Below are 14,903 nucleotides of genomic sequence, written 5' to 3'. Positions count from 1 at the left end.
TGCCAGAGCTGCCACCCCGTGTCGTTGCACTGCCAACCATCTGGCCAACCTGGCTGTAAACTTTTTACTTTTTTGTGGCGCTTTACGGCACATTTGTATTTTGGGTTTGGTTTGCCGCCGTCGCCGCTGCTTGTTATAAACCCCAAAGATAATTAGCAAGCTACGTAAACTGCAACAGCATGGCCGCTGCAAGTGGAGAACTGTCCAAGAAGTAAGTGATTATACGTAAACACACAACCAGCAGCCAACGAAGCAGCAGCCCCTTTGAGGTTAAGGCGAAGCGGCAACGTTCCAGTTCTATTTTTTGCATTTGGCTGCTGATGAAATACAAAGCCTAAAATATATACAAAAAATGCTAGCCCGCTGCGCCCTGCGGACATGGTGCACATCGAGATCGAGCAGGCTGTGGTCACAGCAGGCCCGCGCTTTCCACGTGAGCCCCTGCCAATGGGAACCCAGCAAGCAGACCAAACTGTGCGTTGTGTTACTCATACGCCTCGTTGGCCAGGCTTTTATAATCACATCGTATCATATTGAATTTAACCCTTATCCTTGCCTTCCAGTGAGCTGAAACGCCGCCTGAAGGCCGAGCAAAAGGCCAAGGAGAAGGCCGAAAAGGCAGCCGCTGCTGCTCCGGCGGAGGGAGCACCCAAAAAGAAGGCCGAGAAGGAGGAGGAGGAGATCTCGCCCAACGAGTACTTCAAACTCAGATCCGCTGCTGTCCAGGAGCTGAAGCGTTCGCCCAGCACCGATCCCTATCCACACAAGTTCCATGTGAGCAGCTCGCTGGAGGACTTCATTGCCAAGTACGAGGGCAGCTTAAAAGAGGGCGAAACGCTGGAGAATGTCAGCCTGAGCGTGGCCGGGCGTGTCCATGCCATCCGCGAGTCGGGGGCCAAGCTCATCTTCTACGATCTGCGCGGCGAGGGCGTCAAGGTGCAGGTGATGGCCAGCGCCAGGTCCTACAAGTCGGAGGCCGCATTCGAGACGGACACGGCCAAGCTTCGGCGCGGCGATATCATCGGCGTCGTCGGACATCCCGGCAAGACCAAGAAGGGCGAGCTGTCCGTGATGCCCACCGAGATCCAGCTGCTCTCGCCGTGCCTGCACATGCTGCCCCATCTGCATTTCGGGCTGAAGGACAAGGAGACGCGTTATCGCCAGCGCTACCTGGATCTCATACTCAACAACAAAGTGCGCGAGAACTTCCAAATTCGTGCCAAGGTGAGCTGAATGATTCCAGAGTATAAAACAATCACTCATCCAACTTCAACTTTCCCCAACCCCAGATCATCTCGTATGTACGCCAGTTCTTGGATCGCCTGGGCTTCCTCGAGATCGAGACGCCCATGATGAACATGATTGCGGGCGGGGCCACGGCCAAGCCCTTTGTGACGCATCACAACGACCTGAAGATGGACCTGTTCATGCGCATCGCTCCGGAGCTGTACCACAAGATGCTGGTGGTGGGCGGCCTCGATCGCGTCTACGAAATAGGACGGCAGTTCCGCAACGAGGGCATCGACCTCACGCACAATCCGGAGTTTACCACGTGCGAGTTTTACATGGCCTATGCGGACTATGCCGACGTGATGGACATCACAGAGCAAATGGTCTCGGGCATGGTGAAGGCCATTCGTGGCTCCTACAAGGTCATCTATCACCCGGAGGGTCCGGAGGGACCGGAGCAGGAACTTGACTTTACGCCACCCTTCAAGCGAGTGTCCATGATCAAAACGCTGGAGGAGAAGCTGCAGGTGAAGTTCCCGGCTGCGGACACATTCAGCACGCCCGAAACGAATCAGTTCCTGTCGCAGCTGTGCACCAAGCACCAGGTGGAGTGCCCCGCCCCGCGCACCACTGCCCGCCTGCTGGACAAACTGGTGGGCGAGTTCATCGAGGAGTTCTGCGTGAACCCCACGTTCATCTGCGAGCATCCGCAGATCATGTCCCCGCTGGCCAAGTACCATCGCAGCACGCCCGGACTGACGGAGCGCTTCGAGCTGTTCGTGGCCAAGAAGGAGATCTGCAACGCCTACACCGAGCTGAACGATCCCGTGGTGCAGCGCGAGCGCTTCGAGCAGCAGGCCAGCGACAAGGCGGCCGGCGACGATGAGGCCCAAATGGTCGACGAGAACTTCTGCACGGCGTTGGAGTACGGATTGCCGCCCACCGGTGGCTTCGGCATGGGCATCGATCGTCTGGCCATGTTCCTCACCGACTCCAATAACATCAAGGTGCGTCTTTGCTTTATCATTCTTTTTTTTCTTTAGAATCTTTACATATACTCTCGTTCCTCTTCTTTTATAGGAGGTTCTTCTGTTCCCCGCCATGAAACCGGAGGAGGCCAATCGCACGGCAGCCGAAACTGCCACTGCCACTGCCACACAGCAGTAGAACTCCAATTCACCCAACCCCCATCCTTGTATGTTACGCTGGTCCCGGGCTGGTAGTCCCAGTTGCTAATTTATTCAACGAATAAACCTTTTCTTTTCCAATATCCAACGCGTGTTTTGTTCATTCCCGAAATTTCTAAGTTACATGGCTTGTCACTTTTAAAACCAATATCTAAGTGGAGTACATAAAAATGTTTGGGATTTAATTTTATAATCATTTGCATACGAATTTTAATAGCCTGCAAAAAGTTTACTCGGAAACTGCTTTCCATTAGTGGCTTTTTTTCTAATAATAAACAGCACAGTTTTTCTTTTGATGATGATCCACTTTTTGATCCATTTTAATGTGAAATATTTCAAAGCTTACAATGACTTGCAGTAAGGTGTTCCAAAACTTTACTTTTATAGCCCATAACTTGGTTAATTTAATCTGCTTTATATATTTCATATTAATGATAGTCAGTTTCTAGTCAACTATCTTGTTCAGTTGAATCCCGATTTTGAAGTGGCATACATTTAAATATTTTTAGCTAGATTTAGATTTTTTGGCACCCTTTAAAATCCAAAAATGTTAACATCAAGTTAAATAAATATTAAGAGCCAAGTTCGCCACCTTGGATCGAGTCGCCGCTATGTGATAGACATTTTTCAGTTGTCATGCCTTGGTCACACTGGCAGGAAAAGCGGATTCTTGCCAAATGAAAACATTGCTGGCCAAATCGCGCAAATTGTCAATTAATCGGTAATAAAAACAATGGGGGACCAACAGCAGCTGATCCTGGCCACCGGAGGCTACGATCACACGATAAAGGTGTGGCAGGCGCACACGGGGAACTGCATCAAAACGATGAGATTCGTTGAGACCTCGGTGAGAATAGTGCGATTGCGGCATACAGCTGCGGTCAAAATAATAGCAGTGGCACAATATAAAGTGCTCAACAAACATACCTCTTAGGCAGAGGTCAATTTTTATTTTTATTTCTCACAATGTTTACTCAACAAGAAATACAACGAGGTTAAAAGAAACTTTTAGTTTGTTACGGAAAAATTCACATTTCAATATACCGAAGTATACAACAATTCAAGAAATCGTTCAACTGAATTTTATATTGAAATGATTTTAATATTTTATCTATATTTTAAATTAAAAAAAAAAGTATTTGTTTCATAAAACTATTTTAAAAATATTATACATAATATAGAAATTTGCTTATGAAGTTCATAGTATAAGCTTCACGAAAATCTAAATAAAAAATTTTAGAAGTTTCTTTCAAACCATTTTTGATAGCTATTTGCATAAGCTAAAAAACTGCTATTACTTTGAACGCAACTGTATGTTAGCCATATGGAAGTCACGTACCTGGATAACCATGATTCCTCTTACATCCCAACATATAGCAAGTGAATGCGCTGGACAGGACGCCGGACAAGACGCGTCTGGCGGCATGTGGCTACCAGTGCATCCGGCTGTATGACCTGGAGTCCAACTGCACCGCACCGGTGATCAATTTCGATGGCGTGCAGAAGAATGTGACGCGACTGGGCTTCCAGGAGGATGGCAACTGGATGTTCACCGCCGGCGAGGATCACCATGTGCGCATCTGGGACATGATCTCCGCACCGCCGCACTGCTCGCGAGTGTTCGACTGCGAGGCGCCGGTGAATGCCGCCTGTTTGCATCCCAATCAGGTGGAGATTGCCATGGGCTCACAGAACGGCAGCGTCTTCCTGTGGGACGTCAAGTCGGAGCGGCACGAGCGGATTGTGCCCGAGGTGGACGCCTCCATACAGGATGTGGCCATATCGCCGGACGGCCGCTACCTGGCGGCGGTCAACAACAAGGGCAACTGCTACATCTGGTCGCTGACCAGCCAGGACCAGAAGATGAGCACGCTGCGGCCCTCGAAGAAGATCCAAGCGCACAGCCGCTACATCCTGCGCTGCAAGTTCAGTCCGGACTCGAGGCTGCTGCTCACCACCTCGGGCGACGGAACGGTGGGCATTTGGAAGACCGATGACTTCACCAAATGGCGCGAACTCTGCATCGAGAACTACTGGGTCTGGGATGCCGCCTTCAGCGCTGACTCCAAGTGGCTCTTCACCGCCTCCTCCGACGGCATTGCGCGTCTCTGGAAGCTGGCCACAAAGAGCCCGATCAGGGAGTACACCGGCCACACCAAGGCCATCACTGCCCTGTCCTTCAAGGACGAGATTGTGGGCAAATAGTAATAGTGGTAGTTGTAGAGCTAGCCGCTAGAATCTAGCAACTAGGATCTAGGATCTAGGCAATTTGTAAGCTTTGTGAGAGTCCTGCCAAGTTGATTGTCTCCAGGTTGGGCCCTGATTTCCCTTTTCTCAGCAACGCTTGTTGAAGATTTGCCATTTAAGTTTAGTTTTGCTTTAAAAACTGTTTGAGCTCAATTCTAAATTCACTAATTTCATAATGGTTAAATACAACATAGCAAAAACTGTTAAAGATTTGCTATTTTTGTACCGAACTTCAATTTAGTTTCGGTTTAAAAAGAAGCTTGTAAACTAATTAAACTTGAAGATTTGACATTTGACTACCAAATTCCTATTAAATTTAAATTAACATTCACTATGCTCAAGTAAACATTACTAAAATGTGTACAATTTTTAATTTAAACAAGCTTTCTTTTGAAGAGCTTGGATTCATTTAAATAAGTAGGTACGCAATGTTATATTGTTCTTCTAATTCCTATTTCTTTAATCAAACTGCCAGCAATGCTCATAAAATCCCTGGTTTCCCTTTAAAAGAAACCCTTTAAATCAGGAAGTGACTCGGATATTCAGTCGTTAATGGATTATATATAAAACAATAACCAACCAAGCGAGACAATCATTGAAAGGCACTAGACTCTATGGCAAATAATTTGGCAATTTTCGGAGGCAGTTAAATTTAGGGACGAACGTAGTGATGAAGTGATGACGCCACATACGCAACACACACCAAAACCAGAACTGAAGCATCATCCAAACAACAACAACAACAGCAGAGAAACGAGAAAATACCTCTGAAAATGAGCGCTTGGCTTTTGTAGCGACTTTTTCATAATTTAAATATATAAACCTTTGATACATAATTATATTACGACTAAATCGTGTGTGTGTGTGTGTTTGTGTGTGTATGCAAAATGCAATTTGAATAAATACCTTAAGGGCCCATAAATATATTATACATACAATACGCAAAACAAGGAAATCAATACTATCTTTTAAATAAGGAAAACCAGAATGGAAAGGAACAACATTTACGATTTTGGGGAAATTGACTTTTTTCGTTTGGTTGTCTTTGTTTTCTTTTTTTTTTTTTGATGGGTTCAATCCACATAATCGATGCCCTGGGCCACAATGGATTCCTTGATGGGATCTGGATCGTCACCCAGCTTGTAGCCCACGATGCAGGTGACGTCCACGGCCTTGCCCGTGGGATTGAGGAGGAGCATCACCTGGTTGATGGGCGTGGCCGGGCGGAAGGGCTTGTGGGGCGGCATTTGGCTGTCCGTCGGCGGCAGCAGGCGCACCTTGCAGGGCTACAAAAAAACGAATTAAGTAGCTGATTGTGCTTATTATACGCTTGCAGAGTGTATTAAAGTATATATATTCTTGATCAGCATCAAATTAAATAATTCAGAATTAAGGTTTAAATTTCATCAAAAAATTTCTGCCATAAATAAAATAAAAAAATTAAAAAAAAATTTGTTTTTTAAATGTAACTTTTCTATTTTGTAATATTTTGTAAAAATTTTTTTTACTGTTTAATAATTTGACAGTTCAGAATAACGATTTTAATTCTTTTTAAATCGGAAAACGACATCATATAGCTGTCATAGGAACTATCGAATAATGGAGCTTTAATGCTTTTAAACATATACACAAGTCAATCATAATTTTAATTTCAAGAATATATAATTAATTTTCGCAATAGCTGCAAGGGTATATGAACTTCGGCTAGCCGAAGTTTGCCTCCTTACTTGTTACTTGTGTTAAGTTATTTTTGGTGAACCCACCTTTTTTACGCTGGCCTCGAACTGAAAGTCGTGCACTGGCTGGCGACTCTTGTTCTGGGCAGATATCACAATCACCGACACACGATGGCCGGGCCGCTCGCTGGTGAAGTTCAGACTTAGCTGCATGTCGTCGTCGTCGAGAACGATGCGCTGCTCGCCGGTGGCCTGGATGTTGTCCAGCTCCACGTGGATCTCGCTCAGTGGCTTTACAACTACTGGATTAGCGGGGGTAACAACTGGTACTACCGCCACCACGGGTGGTTCCTCCCTTTTTTCCACATCCTCACTGAGCAGCGAGCAGTCATCATCTAGGGCATCAGCGGGAGCAGCAGCAGGAGCACCCGTTTCCTCTTCCGGCACCCTCACCTGCATCCTTTCCCTGACCAAATCGTTAAGTGTTAGCTTCTCGGGATCACGCTTAAAGCTGGCCATCCGCTCCTGGCTGGGCAGAATCTGCTGGAAGAGCTCCTCGCTGAGCATATCGATCTGCGGCATCTTTCGGGCCGTTCCTGGTATTTTGCTGAAGTCGCTACCGTTGCCATTGCCATTGGCATTGCCATTGGCCAATTCCTCTGATGTGCTGATGCCTTGGTTCAGGACCTGCGGCTCTAGTAAAGTGATGGCATTCTGGAATGGTTGCTGTTGCTGCTGCTGCTGCTGGGCCGCCTCACTCTCGGCCAAAGCGCTGCTGAAGATGTCACTCAAATCGGCCAGGGGATCGGCAGTGTTTGTGGCTGTGGCTGAATTGGAATTACTGCTGGGCTTGGCTTTGGTTGCACTCTCACTGCTGCCGCCCCCGCTGATCAGCAAATCGCCAAGCAGCTCGTTTAGCAGCAGAGCATTTGTGGAGCTGGTCGTTGCTGTTGCCTTTCCCTTGGCAGCGCTGGATGTTGCGGATGCTGAAGTGCTGGTGGTCAAGGCAGGAGCAGTGCTCTTCGTGGGCGAGGGCACCAGAAGCTTGTAGCGCTGCATGGTGGTCAGCAGGGCACCATTCGCATCCAGGGTGTCGGCTGGGAATCGAGTTTGAAATGGATTAGTAAGAAGGATTATCCAAGAGTGACTCTCATAAATCATAGTCTAAATCTAATTAATCTTGTTTAAACAAGCAGGTTTAATTCACATGTTTTTAAAACCAGAGTTAATCCAAAGCTCAAAGTGTTTTCTGCATTATATATAAGTATCCGAAAGCTATTCTACCTATCTATTCTATCAATTGCAAAAAATGGTTTATTGATTAAAAAAAATTATATAAATAAAATAAATTCTATAACAAAACAAATTCGATAAAAATTAGTTTTCAAAGCCAGAGTTGATGTGAAGCTTAATTTGAACAGGGCGTTGATTTAAACAGATAATAAATTCTGTATAAAATAGTTTTCAAAGGATCAACTAGATCTTACTCAATAGCTTATACGCTGAGCCATGTGAAGTAAATTAATATATGACTTTATATCGAGCTAAACCTATTTCTAAAGGGCTTAATCGAATAAAATTGTAACCCTGCTGGTGCTGGGCATTGGTGTTATGTCATCAACATGTTAACCACTCGATGACAGCTGAACCCACCTACGAGCTGGGCATCGGAGTCGTCCAGCAGCTGCGGCAGGTGCTGGAAGATAGGCTTGTGCTTCTTGCAGCTCTTGTAGAGCTCGTGCAGCGTCTCGCTGACGTCCTGGTTGGAGGGGTCGTAGGTGTCCAGCATCTGGTTAAGCAGCTGCATCGTCTCCTGCACCTCGCTAAGGACCAGACGGTGCTGGGCCAGTAGATCGTTGCGGCGGGCTTCTTGGGCCATCCTGTACTGCAGCAGCAGGTTGGCCCGCTTGAAGTTTTCCGGATTGTTGCTCTTGATCAGCTTGGCGAACATGGCCTCGTCGATGGTGCCCAGGACACTCTCCCTCTTGGCCACCGCCGCCTCCGTTGTGCCGTGCTCAATGTCGCCCTCCTTGCGCAGCATATCGTAGGCATCGCGAATCTTCTGGCGCTGCGGAAACTCGGTGGTCCACAGCAGCAGGCACTCCATGATCCGCTGCTTCACCTCGTGCGGCGTCTCGGCGCCCTTGTACTTCTTGGACACCAGGCGTATCAGCTCGTTGAGGAACCGGAACTTGGCGGCCTCGTCCTGGAAGACATCGCCGCACTGCGTCATGCATTCCTCCAGCAGCTGAAAGCGATTAATAAATATAAATATTATTAAATTTCATATATGTTACCAACATTTTAAAGTAAATTTCATGTATATTTATATATTTCCTTGATTTAAACCTAATTTAAAGGTGATAGGTGATTTGGAAAACATTTTAAACAATTACTTATTATTGTCGTTAAGAATAATGTGAAAACTAGATAAATAATATTATTAAAACAGAGAAAATTCCTCCAGCAACTAAAAGAGTTTGATATCTATGATTAATTTAAATATATAACCAAAATTTGTAGGTATTTTTTATATATTTAAAGTTGAAGTTATTTTATGAGGCTTAGTACTTCATAATGTACGAATATTTTTAGTGTTTTAGTATCTGATAAATTATATATACATATTACTAATCTTAAATAGTAATAAGATATGTTATTTATTAAGTCGCTTATATACAAAAAACCAAACATAAATAGTAACAGATATATTTATAAGTTATGGACCTACTTGTTGATAAAGAAAAGCATAATTTAATAAATAAAGTAAGAGCTAGAGAAACTGACTTTTGAAAATAAAAGTGTATTATTACAAGTGATCAATTAAATGCATTTAATGCATTAATGGCATTTTTAATAAACGAGTAGCAACAAAGCAAGTAAAACGAACCTGACATGTGAAAATACCACTAACTGTTGCATATTATTTTAGCTGTATTTGTTCAATACATTTTGGCCACAATTGATAACAATTATTGTATTTGCGAATGGAAGGCAGCCACACAAGTGCGTGTGTGTGTTTGTTGCTGTTTGTGTTTGTGTTTGTGCTGTGAGCTTTTTGCCAACTTTACGGCCCACTGTGCGTCGGTGTGCCGGCAATGATTATATGTGTGTGTGTTGGGTTTTATTTTTTCCCCCACACAAACACACACACAATACACCCCTTTACCGTTAGTGGACAGTGGGTGGTGTGGGAGGGGAATCTATGGAATATGTGTGTGTAGCAAAATGTTGGTGAAAAAAAAAAGTATAACTCACCGAAATCGCTCGAGTTGCCTCCGTCACATTGGTAGATTGCACCTTGGCCACAATCATTTCCTGGGCCTTGTGGACCAATTGTGCATTACTTTTCACCACAATGCAGAACATTTGCACGCCCAATTCGTCGATTTTCTTTGCCGGATTTGTTGCTCTTTCTGCGAATGAGTAAGAGATCGAGATCCATGGGTTTTTGGAATGATTGAAGTACTTGGGGGAATTCTTACCCAGCATCTCCTCCATTATGCTCTCGTCGGTTGTCATTTTAGCGTTTATTACAATTAGTTACAATTATTAACTGGGGGATAAACAATATTTGCGGTGATTTCGAACAACAGACATGTTGTTGTTGTCGCCAGCCAGTGTGGACAGAGTGCGTGCTCTTAAAAATACCACAGGGGCGTTCTCTGTAGAAAAAATACCATTAATGGCGTTGCCACATTTGAGCAGCGCTGCCATCTTGACCCGCGAGACCAACCAACATTGCCACTTTTATTTCTTGGGTCGAGCGTTATATTTTGAAAGTCACCTTTTTTCCAACGCAATGAAACTTTGTTGAAATTCAACTGAAAAACCTTAAAAAATCAATGCTAATTATTTTTAAAACAAAAAAAATCATGGTCACAAAAACTTTAAGTTTATTTTTTAGGTTTAATTTTGGTTTTTACAATTTGTATTTAAAACTGGTGGGATAATAGTTGTCATTTGAGTTGCATATAAGTCTTAAATAATTTAATCTCTAAAAATAATGATTATTTTGTGAGTTCTATTTTTAGTTTTACAAACAACTCTTGACTTGGTCAACTTAATTATTTGTGGTACCATATCATCCTTTATAACTTTTTGGAAGCCCTTTTGTTTTCTGTATTTGGTATTTTATATTAGGAAAACTGTAGTAGGTCTCTGCTCTAAAAATAAATCCAGCCAGAATGTCAGAAATTAAGTGCCATAAGCAGTAAAAATGCAGTTAATAGTTATTACAAACACAAGCGCTGCTTGCATACATACATGGATACAAACACGTGCGGCGTCTTTGTGTGCGTGGGCAGCAACCTGTGGCCATTTCACCTTAAGTTAACCTTTCGGCAGGACACCGCGCAGGCGCCCAAAAACATTAGGCTATAATTAGAAGTACTTGCATCATCATCTCGACGGGTTTCGGAATCGGAATAAGAATTTGGTTGTTGCCCCAAACGGTTCACGTGGTGGTGGGGTCATGGTATTTTTAATACCCTATACTCGTTGGACCTAAAATCAAATCATTATATTTTGTTTAGAAATGTGATGTTATACTTGATATACATTTTTAAAGTACTTTAGGATAAACCCAAAATTATTTAGACAAAAAAAGTGATTGAAAGTATGCTACATTATATTATTATACCACAATTACAATGTTGAAAAACCCGAAAGATGGCGTTTTGTTTTTTACAGCATTAAAACTTATATAGATTATGTTTGTTTTTAAAACCTCAACATAGTTATTAAAATACTTTGAATATTATATAAATTCAATTAAAGTTCTTGAAATTTTTAGTTTTTTTATTAGAAGTACGCCCCAAAATAGGCTACAAAGTTTGCAGGAGATACATATATGATGGTCTTAACCCTCGAGTGTTACGTTTTCTTTCGTTTTTTTTTCTCGTATTTTCTGCGTTTGGCAACACGTGCAGCACTCACACACACTCGCGTAGGAGGCTCGTCACCGGCCTGCGCATGTGTGTTGGTATGTCGGTGTGGGCCGTAAATGAGAGCCCCGCTCTCTCTCTCCCTCTCTCTCTTATAAAACTGTTATACCAAAACCAGTTTATATGCGCCGCCGTGTATAACAAAAAGCCTCTGCCTGCGTCGCTGCTTTTGGTACTGCTCTGCTCAAAAAGGACAAACTCAAGGGCAAAACTCAATGGAAAGAAAAAACAACAAAACCAAAAGAAACAAAACTAGAAGAAGTAACAGCAACTACGGCATGTGTCTTACAGCAATTTCATACGCCTGACTTTGATAAGTTCGCGCTGATTACCATACTCGGGCATTCATGGGCTCTATAGCTAATACGTATTGGACCTTATTCAAATACTAATTCAAGATTACACAATCGTTCCCGGTTTTTGTATCAACTTTTTCCGTTGCCACTCCCACGTATTTTTTTGTTGGGAGAGGATTCGAAGAGTGGGTGTGTGTTTTTTTTTTGACACACATTTCTACTCCCGCCTCTCTCTCTCTCTCTCCAAATCGCCCCCCTCTCTTTCTAATGCGTGGGCGAGTGTTTTTGAGCCTGCCCTTTGAGGTTATGTCCATTGATTGCATATTTGAGTTACTTTCATTGATTAACCATCAACTAGCGACAATACAATACACAATACTCAATTGTGCGACTACATATTTATCTCCATCTGTCGCTGGCCCTTTGTTAAGTGTCGTTATTGATATTGATTGGCATCGGCGACGCTACCAAACTTTTCCACGCACGCAAACAGCTGGCTGTTTACCAGCAAACAAATACCCGTTACGATAAGTGGTACCGTTATAGTAAGCAAACAAATAACCGATACGATATAACTAAACAAATATCCCATACAAACTATTTTAAAGTTACGATAAAAGCCTAATTTGTTTAGACATAGAAATTTGTTAAGCTTTTCATCATCATAATGAATATTTTATATTTCAATAGACTCGAGTCGAAAAAGTCAATAGTAAACAGTAAAAAATACAAAATGAAAGCAATATTTAAAGCGAAAAAAGCTTATCAAATCTGAAATTTAATGCCAATACAATTTGGTCACCATCGTATGATTTAAGATCTCAAAGTGGTGATCAATAAACACAACAATCGAAAATGTGATCAGAATAACACAGAATATAACCCACTGCACCCCCGCTAAGGCACTTGAGATCTCAAGGCTACTGGCTTTTGGCATTATATCGGCATTATCGATCGGCGATCGCAGTCCGTATTGCATTCGATGGCCGTAAAATATTATGCCGCATCCGGAATCGGAGTCTGGAACATAGGGCTTATCGAATTCCTTCGATTGGGAAAGTTCTGGGCAATCGATTGCGTTGGTTTTCCTATGCCCCAGATTAGTGATTCCCACCCCCTTTTTTTTACCCCTGTTTTTATAATATTTCGAGTTGATAAGCGGTCCCAGGGGAGTAATGGTCGTTGGAGGTACTTGACAGAAAATAATGCCAATATTCGTTGGGGCCAATCGATCGCAGAAGGTTTTATCAATATCGGGCCCAAAATAGTAAATCCACTCAGTGCTGAAAAAAGGTGACAGATTTTGGTTAGATATAAAAGACTGGACAAATGGCTACAAAAAAACATTACAAAAAAACATGACAGGTAGCAAACTTCGGTTATCCGAAGTTTATATACCCTTGCAGTTATTAAAAATATAATAAAAAATTAATTCGTTTATGCTTAAAAACAATGAAGCTATGACGATTTGTATGCTTCCTTTAAAATAAGTATTATCAGATTTGAATAAAATTTAAAACGTAATTTTAAAAACAATGTAAGCTCATAAAATCTGAAGTTATAATATTTGCACTTATTTTTTCGATTGTTTCTATGGAAGCAATATATACGGACATGTCTAGATCGAATCTCCAGTGATACTGATCAAAAATATATACTCTATAGGGCTGGAAATGTCTATTTTACTGCTTTGGAAAGTTCTGACTGAAATTATAATGCCCCCTGCACGGGTATAAGAACTGAATTAATTACTGCCTGATAGCAGCGGCGATTTTACTACATGGAGTACGCGTATAAGCCCATGTCCGGGTACGTTTGGTGCTTATCAGGGGTTCGGTTCTGGAGGGGTACGGAATGGTATTATCGCCGGACTGGCTTTTGCACTTTCACTTTCATCTATCGGACTCGTTTGGGAATCGCGTCGATTGGGGTGAATTGACTTTATTGAATAGTCTGATCTCTGAGCACAACAAGAAATGTTTTTAGGAAGGGTAGATAAATACACATATGGTAAATCAGTTTTGGGCACGACTTATTACGTATACCTAGCATATAGAAGCTTGATATTGAAACGTAGTATCACTGTATCGCATATAATCTTGGCTAGCTATTTTTTTTAAGATCTACAATATGCTTATCAAAACGGATTAAAACCACATGCTCTATCCAAATTTAAAAAAAGATTATCTTGAGGTAGTGGGTCTTCATCAAGTTTTACTCAAGTTACCTGATGAATCAGCCACACAGTCAACTAACTCGTTTAGTAAGAAATCATTATGGTTAAGCCTTTAGTCGCACTACAAGTACATAGTAAATTTTCACTGTTAATCAAAGGTACCGATTTTCTAGCGCGCCAGTTAATAAAATAAACTACATATATAGCGGTCCATTCATTGGGGTCTAAACATTTGGCAAAAACTTAATTCGCTTATCAGTCAAGTGGGCTTATATGAACAGAACTAGTTTTAATGATCTTTCGTCGGGCAATCTTTATAAAATTTAGTTGGTGGACGTACGGACATAGGTAGTAAAAGATATGTATGCAAAGATTATTGCGTATTTATAACCTAGGAAGTGAGAATCTAAAACTGGAAATGTTTTTTTAGTTTAATCAGCTGACTGCCTCTCGGTTAAAGTTTAAGAAAGGTATCTCCTAGTGGTACAAGTATACCTATGGTGCACCTAGATACTTGTACCTAGGTACGCATATCGGTACCATTTTTGGTACCTCGCACTTTACTTAGTTAAAACAATAAAAGGCTACCTTTTTACCTTACCTAGGAAACGATTTCTATTTATCTTTGGCATATACCATGTTAGGTATAGGAAATATATTTATTTATTATAATTTAACTTAAAATTATTAATTAGAAAAAAATCGTTATAAAAAATGTGCTATTTTAAACTTTTTCATATAATTTACTTTTACCTTCCCTAAGTATTTTTGTTCTAAAATACCTAACTTACCTAGATCCAAAAAACTAGTCCGATTTCCAACACTGCTCCTAACTTTGATACCTTTGATACCTTGTTTGGTATAACTTACCCAGAGTTTTTACTTAGTAGTCATACCTTTCCAAAGATATGGACTTAGAGTATTTGCTTCTCCTCTTGGCTCCATTTCCATTTTGGCGTTTTATTTGATGTGTGTGGGCTTATCAACTGGAGGTTCGGCAACAATTCTAATTACACTCCAAAGGTGCTTGACATGGGGCCACCCAGTGGTTTACCCCCCAACATCCACTTCCATCTCATCCCGAGCAGTAGAACAAAATTCGCACACATTCCATTGTTGAGTTCTCGTGGCTTTCATTCTATATG

General features: G+C 42.2%; 3 protein-coding genes across 4 annotated transcripts; 2 read left to right on the top strand and 1 right to left on the bottom strand.

Moving 5' to 3' along the window:
* The first annotated feature begins 61 nt into the window (after window positions 1–61).
* On the top strand, window positions 62–2,500 carry LOC108137276 (lysine--tRNA ligase). Of its 2 annotated transcripts, none has more exons than XM_017258875.2 (4): window positions 62–211; window positions 564–1,224; window positions 1,290–2,237; window positions 2,311–2,500. In XM_017258875.2, the coding sequence occupies exons 1-4, from the start codon at window positions 180–182 to the stop codon at window positions 2,395–2,397; spliced, it is 1,728 nt and encodes a 575-aa protein (XP_017114364.1). In that variant the 5' UTR covers window positions 62–179; the 3' UTR covers window positions 2,398–2,500. The 2 variants fall into 2 exon arrangements, with proteins under 2 accessions (XP_017114364.1, XP_017114363.1); XM_017258874.2 differs by lacking the exon at window positions 62–211 and adding an exon at window positions 265–474.
* A 559-nt stretch (window positions 2,501–3,059) lies between these two features.
* Window positions 3,060–5,619, top strand: LOC108137277 (protein LST8 homolog). The gene is made up of 2 exons (XM_017258876.2): window positions 3,060–3,264; window positions 3,795–5,619. Exons 1-2 carry the CDS (start codon window positions 3,151–3,153, stop codon window positions 4,620–4,622), a joined length of 942 nt encoding a protein of 313 aa, XP_017114365.1. The 5' UTR covers window positions 3,060–3,150; the 3' UTR covers window positions 4,623–5,619.
* Window positions 5,572–9,959, bottom strand: LOC108137275 (ADP-ribosylation factor-binding protein GGA2). Its single transcript, XM_017258872.2, has 5 exons — window positions 9,826–9,959; window positions 9,599–9,756; window positions 7,994–8,588; window positions 6,428–7,437; window positions 5,572–5,950 (listed from the first exon to the last, which is right to left on the bottom strand). Exons 1-5 carry the CDS (start codon window positions 9,860–9,862, stop codon window positions 5,738–5,740), a joined length of 2,013 nt encoding a protein of 670 aa, XP_017114361.1. The 5' UTR covers window positions 9,863–9,959; the 3' UTR covers window positions 5,572–5,737.
* Between the last annotated feature and the right edge of the window lie 4,944 nt (window positions 9,960–14,903).

This window comes from Drosophila elegans, unplaced genomic scaffold (assembly GCF_018152505.1).
Source record: "Drosophila elegans isolate 14027-0461.03 unplaced genomic scaffold, ASM1815250v1 contig_149, whole genome shotgun sequence".
NCBI lineage: Eukaryota > Metazoa > Arthropoda > Insecta > Diptera > Drosophilidae > Drosophila > Drosophila elegans.
This window is presented reverse-complemented; position numbering and strand designations above follow the sequence as displayed.

Bases quoted from the DNA above. Each gene is read 5' to 3' on its own strand.
- LOC108137276 (XM_017258874.2), top strand. From the start codon at position 353: ATGCTAGCCCGCTGCGCCCTGCGGACATGGTGCACATCGAGATCGAGC. The intron at 475-563 runs GTGCGTTGTGTT...CTTGCCTTCCAG, and splicing joins CCCAGCAAGCAGACCAAACT to TGAGCTGAAACGCCGCCTGA. The intron at 2,238-2,310 runs GTGCGTCTTTGC...CTTCTTTTATAG, and splicing joins CCGACTCCAATAACATCAAG to GAGGTTCTTCTGTTCCCCGC.
- LOC108137277 (XM_017258876.2), top strand. From the start codon at position 3,151: ATGGGGGACCAACAGCAGCTGATCCTGGCCACCGGAGGCTACGATCAC. The intron at 3,265-3,794 runs GTGAGAATAGTG...CCCAACATATAG, and splicing joins TGAGATTCGTTGAGACCTCG to CAAGTGAATGCGCTGGACAG.
- LOC108137275 (XM_017258872.2), bottom strand. From the start codon at position 9,862: ATGACAACCGACGAGAGCATAATGGAGGAGATGCTGG. The intron at 9,757-9,825 runs GTAAGAATTCCC...ACTCATTCGCAG, and splicing joins CATAATGGAGGAGATGCTGG to AAAGAGCAACAAATCCGGCA. The intron at 7,438-7,993 runs GTGGGTTCAGCT...CTCGATTCCCAG, and splicing joins CTCCGATGCCCAGCTCGTAG to CCGACACCCTGGATGCGAAT.